Genomic DNA, 16,855 nt, shown 5'->3' on the forward strand with positions numbered 1-16,855 from the left:
GTGAGCCGCAGAGTGCAAAACCGCGGTAATGCCAGCCGCCGTCTGACTTCCGTTGCTCCTAAAGTAGTGTTAATACGGTAAGGATGGCCTCTGGAAAGTGAGGAGTGAGCGGAGAGGTACTCAGATGGTTGCAGTCTGCAACATACACAACACATAAAATCCTACATACTGTACCTTTAATCGAAATGGGAATATAAGGCAGTTGGTTTGAGTTGCTTTGACACTTTCCAAGCGACATCCTACTAATCCTACATATTTGCTATCGAGGACCTCAATGGAAATAAGTCTTGAACTTGTATTATATTTGACACTGTTGTAGTTGTGTGATTTAATTTCCTCTCCTTTATGATGTTAAATTTAACCAAACAAAATATTTTCTGCTGTTGCATCAGTTACTGACTGATACTCAGAGATGAAAGCCACGGCTGAATGACGTATATAACAGTCTTATTTTTGGGTATTGTTTTTCTGAGACTTTTACAAGATTGGACATCTTATATAAAACAAACACTTGTTTATGGGGGCAAAATACACGTTGGATCAATCATTCTGCACTGGAGGATTCCTATCCATCAAGCCTCCAGCATCATATACACTGAATGTCTAAAATATTAAAGAGCTTAAAATCACTCATACAGTAGTTCCCCATATCAAATCCATCCCGATAACATAGAGGAGCTACGGCGACAGATAAGTCGAGGATTTGTATTGTGGATTGTGTAAAAAGGGATGTTGTCCCTCAAGCTTTATACAGCCTGTGTATATGAATATATCTTCCACATCAATAACGCAGCCCAGAGTACATTATGGCCTTCATTTGACATTTACAACCTTTTTAAAAGCATATTGCGTGGTGCTTGTTGCTAAGCGATAAACATCCTCGCTTGCTTGGTGTGAATGCATTTAATGTAAAAACAGGTGATATAAGTCAGTATATTGCAGTTCGGAAACGCCTCTCATTCAGTCTCAGTGTGTGGCTCGTCTGAATAACCAATGTTCCCAGCAGCACAAGAGCAGCAGGAGGCTGATGGAAGTGTGTAATTCCCAGGAGCGCCGTTGGTATTCACGCCACAAGGTCATACAGGACATGATTGTACTGTAAATGCTACTCTCTCATGTCAGACTGTGAAACCACAGCCTCGCAGGAGAAAGCTCAGATGAAAGGAGTGAAGGTGATTGGGGTGTAATTGGAGATATTTACATCATGAGAAATTATCTTTTCCGCCCATGCACGATTAAATAACAGTCGGATTATTTACATCCTCTCCCGGTCTAGATGATCTACCTGACCTGCAGCTGTGCTCCCTCTTCTGGTGAGTGGTGATTCGGGCAGCCTGCAGATGGAGGAGCTAATGGACGTGCCAGCCCATTTCTATGACAACAGGAAGGAGCTGCTTTGATGAGCCCAGCAGAGGGCATTTGAGCCGAGCTGCGGCTAAAAATAGGACGAGGTAAACAAGAATGAATGGGGGAAGAGATAGAGATGGAGATGATACGTACATGTCTATGCACATGGACATGTTGGTGCACATTTGTTTGCGCGCATGTTTTACCATCTTCAACCAGCAGGCTCTTTTCCTGACACACCATATTCCAAATGCTGTGCCGTCCGTGTTTTTTTGTTAAATTGCCCTAAAAAGTGACTCAAAAATGCAGTCATACTCCAAACCTATTCCCTCCAGGACACAGCTCCACCACATCTGGATAAGAGAAAGTCACTATTATTATTATTTAAAAACCTGTTTCCAAATACACCTCGACAAACACACTGTAGGTGAAACCCTGTTTGTAAATGCCTCGCATATCAAAGACGAAACTCTAATTTGTTTTGTTGATTTTTGGACACTTCTGTTCTGAAATTGTCTTTGTTTCCAATCGATCATTTGTGTTAAATTTGCTCACTTTATTACTTTTTCGGAATCTTTTGAATTTGTGTATTACATATTGTGATTTAAAGTGAAGGTCATGGTAAGAGGTCAAGCGTGCTGGGCTAAATTTGTATTTGAATTGTTAATCTAACATGTGTTTGATGATAATTTGTTAGTCTTTATTTGTAAATTGACTTTATGTACACAAGCGGATGCAAATGTTGGCTAACATGCTACATGGTATTTAACTAATATTTGGCTAAAGGTGTATTAAATTAAACATATTTGTAACAGTTCATTTCCATAGTGATTTAGACCAGTGGTTCACAACCTTTTTCCTCTGGGGACCCCTTTTCTATCATTGAGTAAACTAACGACCTCTGACTAAATGACATAGATATTTCATATTATATTCAATGCGTGACGATAACAGCACAACACAACTGATAAACTGTACAATTAACCCAAATAGTGAACGCAATAACTAGCAGGAAGTTTGTGTAAACTTTTAACTTTCAATACAATTCTCTGTATTGTGTTTTTATTTAAATTTTAACAATGACATAATTAAAAGGCTTCTTTTTTTTTTTCTTTTTCTTTTAACAAATTCAGTGTTTTTTGACGCTTGGACATTGTTCTATTGGCTCTTTGGTTTTTTTAACTTTTTTTAGTGCAGGAAGAGGCTGTTTAGCAGAGAGGGAATATAGCTTGTGTTCAGGTCTTCACCGTGCCCTTATCCTGTTTATATCTTAAATAATAATACAAACTTTAAAAATATCAATTTCATTTAGTTTTCTTCACAGAAATGAATGAAATGCTGAGATATAGGCCAACTGTATATATTTTAAAAGTTGTCTTAAAATCAAGAAGGCCGTGCGACCCCAACGTGATGCTTTGGTGACCCCTAGTGGGGGTCGGGACTTGGGACCCCCCAGATTGGGAACCAGTGATTTAGACTAGCACAAGGCTCAGTCTTCAACTCAGGATGCTTTAGAGTGCTGGTTCCCAAGCTGGGGTTTGGGACCTAGTTGGTTGTGAGTTGATCGCCCAGGTAGAAATCAAAAGGAAACTAAACTTCTCAAACACAACATTTGGTTTATTTTTAGACTTTTCTCTAATCTTTACTTCTTTCCTGTGAAATACTGTCTTACCTTTTCAGGCCACTAAAATAGTTCATATGACAGAATCTGAGAGGGGAAAATCCCTCTCACTTCATTGAAGCGCTCACAACTCAGGCATGCAACCTACGACAAGATGTCACAGGGAGATATTGCTTCATATCAAGGGGTTACAAGCAAAAATGTTGAGAATGAGACAAAGGGATGTAGTAGAGCAGCTTAATGTTGTCTTAGTAGTTGTATTTATCCAGTACTTTGTATTTATCAGTTATAAGGGATAAATAAATGTAGTTTTAGTTTGCAGCATGACAGTAACTGCACAAACATCAGACATCATTTTGCTGCACTCATAAGGTGATGATTAGTGCCAAAGCATAATGATTTCCTCTGCCCTCCCTGAGCATCGTGAGGCTTTGATCAGCCATCGCTCTCTCTTCCATTAGACAGCTTTCATGTCCCTTTGTTGTTTTTTTGTCATTTGTCGTACATTGTATAATCTCTTTTTGGTTGTTCATAATGTGTCCCTGTACTTGTCTTCACTTGTTCTGTAATCACTTTATCACACAATAAAAAAAAATAACGTATAGGTAATACAATGTTAACGGCATGTCAGATTATATTACAAAGCATTTTTCAGATATCTATGTGTGTATCACAAAGTACACAATCTTTAAAAACATGCCAAATACTGTCATACACTGCTCTGTCGGACTGAAAATGAGGATTCTAAAATTAGAGGCACAATAGAGCGAGAGGGTACAGATGAGTGTGTTACAAAAAGCCTCGATTGGATGACATTTGCCCATGTTTTTTGACAAGGAACCACATGGTAGGTGCTCAGCAGCTGCTTTATGTATCCATGGCAACCTGATGACGGCATGGGAGTGATGAAACTTAATGGGTTTGTAACAACAGGTTTCTTATACAATATAACGGCTGCATGTTTTCAGAAGGTACTGAGATACTTTATACAAAGCTGTAAATGTACATGTTAGGCATTCAGTCGAGTAATGAACACAAGTAGTGTGTTTCTGACTCTGGTTTACAGAGATAGCAATAGCAGGATTAGCTTAATTACAATTTGATTTGATAGAAATGAATGAAGGTTTAATGAACCTCAGCAGGAAATGGGGCGACTGCAGCAGCACAGAGAGCGATTCAGATCAGACTAGAATAAATACTGAAGGCAATAGAGTAATTACTGGATAACATGTGCAGGTTATAAATTGTGTTTGTGTTGTATTATTAATGCAAAAGGCAGGTTCAGACAGGGCAAAAGTAAAAACCATTCCAGTGGGAGTAACACTTTGGCCTATGCTTTTGGGATTGGATGTACAATAGAAAGCAAATAATATTTGAATATATTCTCCAACTTACTTGGTGTTTGACTGTATTTTACATCACCGGTGGAAGCACAGTATGCAGCTATGGATAACAACCCTGTGAATATTGAACAGATAGTCTCATTAGCAACAATGCCTTACGCCTGCCTAAATATTTAATTCCAGGGCTGTTTTTAATAATACCTGACCTTTTAAGATTCACACTACAGGGGAACAAATCACCTTCACATGCTTTTACATTCCTGGATATCATCGTAGTAATCAGAACATTTCAGGAGTTACATTGTGATGATGATCAAAAGGGACCTTGTGGACAATAATCTCAGTGCTTTAAGACTAATGAAAGGACAACATGCAAAGTGTCTTATTATTATTATTATATATATATTTTTTTGTTCCTTTAATTATTTTCTAGCCTCTTACTTTTGTAATTATACTATTTTTTTTGATAATTTAAGTTATCTTTCCTATCCAATTGTGCCTTGTATGTTAGAAGTATTGAGTTTAGATTGCAATGCCTTAATGTTTGTAAATGAATCATCTTCAAGGCAAGGCAGCTTTATTTGTAGAGCACATTTCAGCAACAGGGCAATTCAAAGTGCTTTACATACATTTTCAAGAACATTGCGACAAAGTGCAAAAGAACATGAAGACATAATTAAAACAGTTATAAAAACATTAAAGATTAGAAAATAAAAACAAGCAAAAAATAAAAGCAAGGATAGAAGCTAAAATAGAGTATAACACACAAGAGTAAAAGCTCTAGTGCAGTATATAAGATCATTATGTGGTTTAATAAAAGGCAGCAGCAGCAAACAGGAACGTTTTAAGCTTTGATTTAAAAGAAATACAAACTGAACGCTGCTTCTACAAAAATAAAAATAAATTAAAAAAAAAACCTGTACATTATGGATTAGATATTTGAACATGGCTTGTGTGTGTGTGTGTTGTGTGTCTCATCATTTGGACCGTACCACTCCGTGAGTCCCCCCTCTCCTCCCGGTGCAGTGGACCGCTCCCCCTTCTTCACCGCCTGCTCCGGTGGAAGCCCAAACACAACATCATGGCGATTGATGGTAAGTAGGCCAATAACTGTCTCTCTCCTCTCCTCCTAATTAACTTCAGCTGGATATAATACTACATGTCATCATAGCCGAATGCATTAAACTAAAAAAAGTGCAAATGGTATCAGGACAACGGTGCTTTGCTGTGGCTGGAATCAGTGAAAGTTGTTTTAGTTTCTTTTTGAAGCGGTGATTTTTTCCTCCTCTGCTGTTTAGCGAGAGTAAAAGAAAGATGAGTGTTGTAGCGGTGGTGCTGAAAGGACAGCTCCTCTATCTCTACTGCATACCGGTTATTCAGAAACGGAGAGCAACTGTGTCTGTTCGCTGTTTGTGTTTCTACTGTTCATTTAACTCCGGCTGTCATTTGGTTTCTCATCGAGAAGTCTGCTGGTCGTTTAGTAGCCTCGTTGCATGCTGGTAGTTTACAACTTGGGTCAAACAGAGCAAACCTCACACACAGATGATGGAGTTTGACTTTTAGAAAAGCTGTACACATTAGGGCTGTCTTATTTTGCTAATTCAGGCTGTGCTTTGTCTCTGAATCATCATCTTAAAAGTACCAGTAATCAAAGTGGTGCTGCCTTAAATACCAAATATATCAGAGCTCCTTAAGCTTGTTAATTGGATATACATAGCAAGATCACTGAGTGACATAACCAAGCCTGTGTACATGTCATGAAAGCTATTTTTGTTGACTAAGTAACTGCAATAGAAATTAAAATAAGGAATAATGTTAATCAAAATTCACTTACTTTTAGAAAAGCTGTAAAAATTAGGTCTTTCAAAGTTAACAACAAATTCGATTTAATGCCACTAATTTCTTTTGCACATTAATGCAACTTGTGATTATCAGGTTGTAGTGGGCTCAGTTTGTTTCAAAGCTAGAGTGAAGACACTGGCATCATATGAAACTAGCTAAAAAATGAAAAATATGAAAAAGCTAAACCTACAGTAAGGAATCCATTGGTAACCATGCCACACTAGATTATCAAAGGAGGCTAAATAACGCTCCAAAGTTACACTAAATTTTGGTGAGGAAAAACTGGCATGGTCATTTTTAAAGGGGTCACTTGACCTCTGACCTCAAGATATGTGAATGTAAATGGGTTCTATGGGTAGCCACGAGTCTCCCCTTTACAGACATGCCCACTTCATAGTCAAGTCAGCACACTGACACACTGACAGCTGTTGTTGCCTGTTGGGCTGCAGTTTGCCATGTTATGATTTGAGCATATTGTTTTATGCTAAATGCAGTACCTGTGAGGGTTTCTGGACAATATTTGTCATTGTTCGGTGTTGCTTATTGATTTCCAATAATAAATATATACATACATTTGCATAAAGCAAGCATATTTACCCACTCCCATGTTGATAAGAGTGTTACATAATTGACAATAATTCCCTTTAAGGTACATTTTGAACAAATAAAAATGAATCGTGATTAATTTCCGATTAATCACGGCTAATAATGGACAATCATGCGATTAATAGCAATTCAATATTTGAATCGATTGACAGCCGTAGTAAAAATACATCCTAATTTGTTTCAATTGTAATTGGTTTCATTCAGTGGGTGCAATTGTAAAAGGCAGAGTGTGAAACTGTGCCAAGTTTTAGCCCCGGGATTGTATGCTTTGAAAAGCTCTGGTTCAGCTTTGGAATATCTATAAGTTTAGCTTCAGGTTACTGTATGATAAATACTTTATCTGTGTATATCATATTGTGAGTTAGTCTGTATCTGGACTGCACAGTGAACAGATAATGTGCTTGTACACCTTTCTCTGCTTATATAACTTTGCAGGTTGTAAGCAGCTTTGGTGTTTATTTAATCAGTTTAAATATCATAATGCTTGCAGCTGTGGTATACTTTAAATGTCACTGGAAAAGAGGACATCACATAGCTCGATGATAAATGACCTGTTTCTGTAATAATAAAGAGTGGAAGCTTTTTTACCCTTTCAATCAGAATATAAAGCTGTGCTCTGAAAAAAAAAAGCTTTAACTAGTCTGTTCTACATTGTGTGATTATATAATTTTTTTTTTCATATTGTATGATGTGATATGTTCCACAGTCAAACCTGTAAATGTTTTTTATGGATGTGTTTTATGCCTTTATTTATAAGTGGGCAGTAGAGATATGACAAGACATGAGGGGAAAGAGAGGTATGGAAAAAAGCACAAAAAAGTTCATCATTCAGAGTTGAATGTGGAACGCTGTAATCATGTTATATAATATACATTTAAACCACTAGGCCAGTAGGACACCCCAAACCTGTAAAGGTTTAAGGTCTGCACCAGCCTTGGGAGAAAGAGGGAAAATAGTAGGCCACGAGGAATACAGGACAGCTGCGTTCAGAAACCAGCACAGTGATGTGAACTATCCTGCTGTAAACTAGGCAAATAGACCAACCAGCAGCCCTCGGGGCTTCGCTAATACCACTTGTGAAATTCAGAAACACATTGTTTAGCATGAGACTCATCAAGTGTATGAGGGATAATCTGAAAAAAATATGTTTAAAGGAATGCCAATCACACCAAGAGTTTAATTTCTCTACTATGAACCATATCTAAGAGCGTTGCATTTTCCAAGTGATCCGGGACCTTACATCCATACGGACTAATCTGGAACTTGTTAATTGGACATATATTTGACATTTTACCATCGGAGGGAGTTAGTGAAAACTAATCTGATCCCAGTCTTTTCAATTTTATCTTAGCATAACAGCCTTTTGCTATTTTTTCCCCATGATTGAGTGTTTTTTATTCCTACATATTGAAGGCAAGCAAGCAAACTTTATTTATATAGCATGTTTCATTCCAGGTGGAAGCGCAATGTGCTGCACAACGCGTGAGAACAGTTGCTGCCACAAACACTATATTGACTGTGTAAAGATAAAACATTATACATAAGTAAACACAATTTAAAACAAACACATAAAACACATTAGGTTAAAAACAATAAAGAAGTGGGGCGCCCCGGTAGCTCACCTGGTACTAGTACCATGTACCAAGGCTGAGTCCTTACCGTAGTGGCCTGGGGTTGGAGTCTGACCTGTGGCCCTTTGCTGCATGTCATCCCCTCTCTCTCCCTCTATCATATCTATCTCTGTCACTATCAATAGAGGCAAAAAAGCGCCAAAAATAATCGTAAAAAAAATAATAAATAAAAACAATAAAGAAGTAAGAACAGAATAAAATAATAATTAAGACCGGAAACCAGACTACTGAAAAGCACAGCTAAAAATGAAAGTTTTCAGTGTAGTTTTAAAGGACGATAGCGCTGGGGCGCACCTAACATGATTAGGTAAGATGTGCCAGCGACTTGGAGTATAAACGCTAACGGCATTTTCCCCAGTTTTCATGGAGACCCGGGGAATAACCAGACGGCCTGTTCATGATGACCTGATGGGGCCTATAGCTGGTTCGTAACTCACAAGCATGTCAGAGAGATATTGGGGAGCCAGACCATGAAAAACAAACATTAAAAATTCTAAAATTTACTGGAAGCCAGTCTAATGACCTCAGCACAGATGTTATGTGGTCATATTTACTTTTTCTAGTTAAAACTCTAGCAGCTGCGTTCTGTGATGATTGAGATGCTTATTAGGTAATCCTGTGAGCAGTGCGTTACAGTAGTCTAGCTGACTGGAAATAAAAGCTTGGATGAGTTTTTCACCATCCTCCTTACCATCGCAATATTTCTTAAATGATAAAATCCAGTTTTAAAAAATGATGTTAATGTGGCTCTGGAAAGAGCACATGAAGAATTACCTGAAAAGGAGCATGTTATAAATTCACAAGGCACACCATAAGAGGCAGCTCTACAGTCCTGCGTTACTAAATCTCCCCCTGCCTCATCTCCAGCAGCCTCGCCACCATCATAACTCCTCCAGTTCATCCGGCAGCCACACCTTGCCCGAGTCAGATGCTGATTCTACCCAGCCCACCGACCTCAACTTCCCACTACATTAGTCAGCAAAGTGCCATTTCCCGAAAGGCCGTGATTATAGCGGGCCCGTCTCAGCGATATTTCACCGGAGCTAGTTGGCTCCGCTGAGATTTATGCAGCAGCTGTAGGGCTGACTGGACACCTGCAGCATCCAGAGGCCAGGCTGTCCACACTAGTGGGAGGCTGCGTTTCCGTCTGTACTTGTGATGTTAGGTTGGATGCACATCATGAGGTGTCACAAAAAACAGGAACACGTTGTTTCTGCCTGACATTTTAGAGCAAGAATGAATTCAGATGTTTCATTGTGGCTGCATGAATCAGTGTTTGAAAGTAATTATGTAGTATAAAAGGTCCTATTATCTACAGTGCTACTCATTTCATTCAAAGTCGCATGCATGTAAGTAATGATTATTTTCATCATTGAATAAGATGACTATTATTCGTTCACCTCAATAATTACTCATTGACTGTAAGAAATGTAAAAAATAATACTTAAAAGTTCACAGTTTGTCAAGAACTAAAGTAAAGTCTTCACGTTGTTTGTTTTGTTAGACTAAAAAACTTTTTTTTTAAAAAGAAAAGAAAAGCCAGATATTATTTCAGATAGGTATTTCAAGCATTTCATTCAATTTAAATGTTTTTTCTTACATTTTATAACCTCTTTCCTCTTACAGTAGTTTTAGGCAACAGCCTCTAGTGTGACCCACAAATTTGAGCTGTCTTGATGCCTCAAGGCTCATGTGTTGGCATCCATTTAGACACTTTATTTATGTATTAACTGGCATTCAGTAGTGCAATCAAAGTGCGGTTTATTTTGCTAATTCAGGTTGTGCTTTGTCTCTGAATCATCATCTTAAAACTACCATTAATCAAAGTGGTGCTGCCTTAAATACCAACTAAATCAGAGCTCCTTAAGCTTGTTAATTGGATATACAGCAAGATCACTGAGTGACATAACCAAGCCTGTGTACATGTCATGAAAGCTTTTTTTTTGTTAATTAAGTAACTGCAATAGAAATTGAAATTAGGAAAAATGTTAATCAAAATTCACTGACTTTTAGAAAAGCTGTAAAAACTAGGGGCTGTCAAAGTTATCGTGATATTAACGCAAATTCGATTTAATGCCACTAATTTCTTTTGCACATTAACGCAACTTGTGATTATTAGGTTGTCGTGGGCTCAGTTTTAAAGCAAGAGAGAAGATACTGGTATCATATGAAACTAGAAAAGCTAAACCTAAGGAATCCATCGGTACCAACCATGTCACACTAGCTTGTCGAGAAGAAGGCTAAATAACGCTCCAAAGTTACCCTAAATTTTGGCGAGGAAAAACTGGCATGGCCATTTTTAAAGGGGTCCCCTTGACCTCTGACCTCAACATATGTGAATGAAAATGGGTTCTATGGGTACCCACGAGTCCCCCTTTACAGACATGCCTACTTTATGATAATCACATGCAGTTTGGGGCAAGTCATAGTCAAGTCAGCACACTGACACACTGACAGCTGTTGTTGCCTGTTGGGCTTCAGTTTGCCATGTTGTGATTTGAGCATATTTTTTTATGCTAAATGCAGTACCTGTGAGGGTTTCCGGACAATATTTGTCATTGTTCTGTGTTGCTTATTGATTTCCAATAATAAATATATACATACATTTGCATAAAGCAGCATATTTGTCCACTCCCATGTTGATAAGAGTATTAAATAATTGACAAATCTCCCTTTAAGGTACATTTTGAACATATAAAAAATGTGTGATTAATTTCCGATTAATCATGATTAATAATGGATAATCATGCGATTAATATAAATATTTTAATCGATTGACGGCCCTAGTAAAAATACATCCTTATTAGTTTAAAATACAGAGGAGTTTCTTGTAGAAATGTTGTCTCATCAGTACTGGTGTATTTGTGTGTGTGGCTCCACTGTTCAGCCCTGACTGGATCTGAGCTCCATGCATCAGCTCCTGTGACAAGCTGTAGACAGATCGACTGCAAATGGATTTCACGTATCATGGTTAAGCTCGGCTTTCTGGCCGGCAGATCGAAAACAGCCCGACTTCGTATTCCCAACGTGTGCGAAGCCTTGTTGAGTCGTGAGCCGGAGCCAAGTACAGAGTAGGCAGCGCAGGAGGTGTTTAGCTGTGGAAATATTATGTGTTGAAATGACAGCAACAGAGAAGCTCTGCATGCTGACATTTTGACAGTATCTTTCAAATCCTACTGAAGTGCCTGCCATGTCATTTGTCCTCCGGTGCCTTTGTCAGCCACTTGAGCAGAAACCAATAAGAAATATACGGTAGATTACATATGTTGTTTAGACTGAGAGAAATACAAACAGTACACTGTTTTCTGGAAACATTAAAACCGTGTTTTTCCATTAACCCTGTTGCTTCCTGTCGACGATTTTTCAGCTCCTCTCCCCTCCTCCTCTCGGGCATCGCTGTTTGTTTTGGCGAGCGAGAAACAGGATATGAGGCGATAATAGCCAATATGTCTTCGGACCGGTCGAGCTAATGTGTGCTATGAGATATTATAACTGGAATAGAGCAATGCATTACTTTCAGGGTGAAACTGTTCCTGTTATGAGCCACAAATCTAACCAGGAGATTTCAGTGTACCACAAGCTAAAAGGCAACGAGGAGGCTGCCAGTCTTCACAGTGACAGTCTTGATTATTTATGATATAATAAAGCTGCTCTCATCAATATTTTTAGATTAACAATGGATGAAATGACTATGCATAATGTAAACGGTGCTGCTCATATATTCCCCTCAGCCACAAGCAGCAGTTTTCAGTGAAAAACTGGTAAACCCACTGACCTGCTCGGCACTAAACGGCAGACAGACAAAGGTAGCGCCTATAGCTTGTGAACACAGTGGAGTGATTAGCACCTACACAGATGGTTTCAACAGGAGTTAGCGGAGACTAAGACGGAGCCAAAATGACAGTGAATATTGGACTTATATTTGTCAGGTAGCCAGAAGCACGACTCTAAATGAATGCTAATGTTGCTCTGTGTCTGCTCAGTGTGTAAAGAGTAGGGGTGTCACAATACCAAAAATGTAGTAGTTGATACCAATAGCAGTGAAATTCCACGATTCGCCATACCCAATTCAATACCACGGTAATAAACAAAAACAAAACAATAAACACTAGGAAGTTTAACATTTCATAATTCCTTCAAACTCCTTCAAACAACTGTATTTATTCAAGGTTCTCGCCAAAAACTACATTTTACAAGATTACATTTGAACACATCATGATGGTGTTAGAATTTACCTTTGAGCAGTTCTTATTTTTACTGAATACAGCTTGAATGCATCATAATGAAACCACTGTTCAACGTTCAACTTTAGTAGTTAGCTCCGCAGGACTGTGCTGTCCACTCGCTGCTAACAACTAACAATGACTAGCTCTCGTTCTGCCGATTTCAACACAGATTTTGTTATTCACAATGTAGCATTATCAGGGAAAAAATGGGGTGCGTCCCCTGAATACGTCGACGGCGAATTTAATGCATCCTTTCAGATTGTAGATGCCGTTAGTCTCGAAATGAAATAGTGAAATCCATAAAACATAAACTCAAAGATACTGTGTGACTTGTATGCATGATGTCCCGTTGAATTGTGGACAGAGACCTCATTCTTTGGTGCGGTTTCAGACACTTCCCTTTAACTGCATGCTTGCTAATGTTTCTCTCTGTGGATTGTTCGCAGCACTTTTCTCGCTCAGGACCTCAGAGGTTTGATTTGTTGCGGTTTTGATGATCTTACAGCATGTAAGATGGATTATAGATCCACTGTGTTGACTCATCATCGGCAACATTTCCGCTGTATAGTAGATCTTTCATGTCATCTCAGGGCTTGTTTGTCTGGTTGAGACAAAGGCGAGGGATTTGTTGCTGTTGTTTTTTAGCGCCGTTCACTTATTGATCAGCTCTCCAGTTGCCACATGGCAGAAGGGAGGCTGGGAGATGAATAGCCAGAAACATAAGGATATTCTGTGCACAGATCATTTCAGCCGTCGTAGAGCGGCAGTGAGTGTTAATCCAATGCTTTTTGTCCCAGTAGAAAGATACAGAGAAGATGCATTTGACACTGAGGGTTGAGTTTGATTTGGGAATAACAAGATTTGCTGGAAGAAATACTACATCTGTATTATTGTCTGCTAGCTTGTTTGCAGGATCAATCTATTATTACTTCACAGTTTTTTTTGTGACAAGAATATTCCTGTTCTAAATTGGGTATATGTGGCTTTGTGCGTTCTAAAAATAAGGTGTCAACTGCACGTGTGTTTCCATTGCCCGAGGCGCTGGTAATATAGAGCAAAGTAAGCTGTGACTTCCTCACAAGAAAACCCTATGCAGCAGTGTACAGCTGTAGTATGAGGAAACCGCTGCTGCTTTATGAATGTATACAGCTGAACCGTCGGGTAAGCTGGGCTAATCTTTGACGCACTGTATCCTCCATTTGCTAATTGGATTAGCTGGAGCTTTTTCTGAAGTCGCTCCCTCTTCCTTTTCATTATGACAACACCAACATGGTCATGACCAACCTGATGTAACACAAACCTTCCCTCTGCCACTTTCAATAAAGAGACTGAGGGATTTTCATGTAAATGGCTGCTGACAAGTAATATGTCTCATAAATCAATTATCGCTGTTATACAGTGTATGAAGAAGAACCCAAGCAACACAAGCGGGTCCTTCGTCTCTGTTTTACTGATGAGGATGAAAACCACTGCATGTTTAGTTACCTTACTTCCCTAAGTCCAGAGTCCATTATAGAATACTTCCTGCATGCCTAGTTATTAATCTTATAGGGATAGTTTGGGTGTTTTATGGGATTACATGAAGTACTTATTCATAGTCAGTGTATTACCTACAGTAGAAGACGGTCAGCACGCCCCCAGTTTGGAGAAGCACTACACCTAAAAGGCCCACTTAAATAAATCAGTATCATATATTTAGAACATTTTCCCTGGTTTAACTTGCCGTGAGACAGCTATGCAGTCTATGTTTCTGACGGTGAACTGAAGACGCTATCTATGCTCTCACTAAAGTAACCAAACTCCATTGAAAAAAAACAGTAATTTTACCTCACAGAACACAGGGGTTGCTGGTCTACCGCTGCCTAGATCGGTTAGTTAGTTAGTTAGTTAGTGTTCTTAAGTGACATTGGTTAGTTCGGATTCACCAAAGTCACATAATAGCACAAACTAAACGATCGAGACAGCGGTAGACCAGCAACCCCCGTGTTCTGCAAGGTAAAGTTACAGTTTTTTCAATGGAGTCTGGTTGTTTTGGCGAGAGCATAGATGGATACAACAGCGTCAGTTCCCCGTCGGACGACGAGGTAAAGCGGTGAAAATATTCTAAATATATCATATACTTAAATTGATATTGATTTTTTTTTTAAAGGTGAGCCTTTCTTTTAGGTGGCTTAAATATGTTTTACTGCTGGCCCCGCCCACAGCAGTACATTGCTTTGGTTCCGTGCAGTAACTCTTGTCTGCTTCTCCAAGCTGGGGGCGTGCCGACCGTCATCTACTGTAGGTAATACATCGGCTATGGATGAGTACCTCATACAACCCCACTTCAAAACACCCAAACTATCCCTTTAAAGCTGCACTGATTCATATTTCTATATTAACAATGGATCAGATTACAAGGTTTAATGTCAAAGCGGTCACTCGTAGCGATAAACCCACGCAGAATGATCACCCAACTCTGCAGTCCTCTTCAGTTTTTACGTAGCGTTTTAGCATCTTTCTGCTCATTGTTTCGGTTTACAAGCCACAACTGTACTGTTTTGGTTCACTCTCACAGTTCTCATTAGCAGGCAGCTGTTTTTTAGCAGATAGCTAAACTCACTGTATGCTACCTGTCCAGCACCAAACAGCACACTGGCAAAGTTACAAACTAGCCGATGAACATAGTGGAGCAGCTGAAGGACCAGATGTTTCCCTCAGAAGTTGGAGAGAGAGTGACTCTTAGACTTATATTTGAGTTTGAAACTTAATGGGGGCAAGACCGCAAGTTTGTTTCCCCTCGTTCCTTTCTCTCACAGCATGTTCTCTCCACTGACCTCAAACATCCAAATATCTGTCAGGTCAATTTCTTCAGCCCAGCTTTTCTGTGTCACGGGCCTCAGTCCATCCCTCTCTCCTTAACCCAGACGCGTTAGCCTCGGCAGCCTGACTAGAGGGGGCAGGTAGAGGAGATTCCTTAAAGGAACTGGGACAAATCCTAAAAATGCTGCCAGCCCGGCCCCAGACGTCTACATGAGGAAAGACTGTGAGGCCACAGACTTCAAATTGATTTAGTTTGCCGAAGGTGAGACATGCTCCCTGGTGAAACCGAGGATGAGACACAAGAACTTAGTAACCTCACATATTGATCACAACTGGTGCTTCAAATTGATTCCTTTTACAAATTGATTTTTGAAAAGACAGTTAAGAGAGATAGATAATCAGATAATCAAGCACATGTCAGTCTGAGTGATAGCTATTTTTACAAATACTGTATTTAGTGTGCAGGTTTATTTCATCACAGTATGACACCTGATACCTTCACCATACGTACGTATCATCAGCACTCAAAATATTCATCTTTCTCAGCTCAGTCTCTGCTATCCTGCAACAATTTTAGGCTGGCCAAATGATTTGTTCTGCCACGATGTGTTCGTGTTAACTCGTGTTAATTCTGATGATGTTTCTGACAGATTTAGTGATGGTGCTTGATTTCAAATTCTTATTTTCCGTGGAGGGGTTTATTTGTGGTCTTGTTTGGCTTTGATATGAGGAAGACTTTTTTTGTGCTTGATCTTGTCCATCTCCCCCCAGAGGCCTCAAAGCAGCACATTTGTAAATGAGGCTATTTGTTTGGCATCGATATGAAACGATAAATCAATTATCAAAGCTTCTGCTTATTGATATTCTTTCTAAATAATTAATCGTCCAATCATTGGAGCTCTATGAAAAAAGTCATCCCCTATTTAAGGTGCAGAAAACGTGAGCTTTTGACCTCTTTCTTCTACTTAAGTACTCCCGATGGTATCGATCAGAGATATGTTCTTTTATATGTTTATTTCTATTTGTTAAAACCTGGCGCCTACATTATTCCCACTGAAAAAACTACGGATGATTAAATGATTAAATCTGTGAGATTAACAATTAAAAATGAAGTTTGTATGATATCTAGTTTGAAATTAATTTGCATTTGTTCAAAACACAAGAGAATGTGCATTTTTTTTCCCCTTAACAAGATGTCGTGGTATAATCCCAGCCAATTTTCTTAGGTACACCCACACAACAAACAATGATCTTGTTATATTTACTCTATTCCAATACACTTGCGAAGTGGGAGGAGCCATGGGAAGTAAGCCATGAGTGTAGTGGGTTGCGTTGGACCACATCAAGTCTGGCTCTTTCAAAGTCTATCAAAGGTCTTAGTGGTTCTTTCTTCCACTATACCACATTGATGCAGCAGCATCAATGGTCCTAATGTCA

The 16,855-nt window shown here is 39.1% G+C and overlaps 1 protein-coding gene across 2 annotated transcripts in view; it reads left to right on the forward strand.

Moving 5' to 3' along the window:
• The first annotated feature begins 5,315 nt into the window (after positions 1 to 5,315).
• The window catches only part of syt14a (synaptotagmin XIVa), a 52,941-nt gene continuing 41,401 nt past the window's right edge, over positions 5,316 to 16,855 (forward strand). For both annotated transcript variants that reach the window (XM_074660825.1, XM_074660826.1), the window contains exon 1: positions 5,316 to 5,405. In XM_074660825.1, the coding sequence (XP_074516926.1) occupies positions 5,393 to 5,405 (13 nt within the window). In that variant the 5' untranslated portion in view covers positions 5,316 to 5,392. The remainder of the gene's footprint in view (positions 5,406 to 16,855) is intronic.

The sequence above is a fragment of the Sebastes fasciatus genome, chromosome 15, assembly GCF_043250625.1.
Source record: "Sebastes fasciatus isolate fSebFas1 chromosome 15, fSebFas1.pri, whole genome shotgun sequence".
Taxonomy (NCBI): Eukaryota; Metazoa; Chordata; class Actinopteri; order Perciformes; family Sebastidae; genus Sebastes; species Sebastes fasciatus.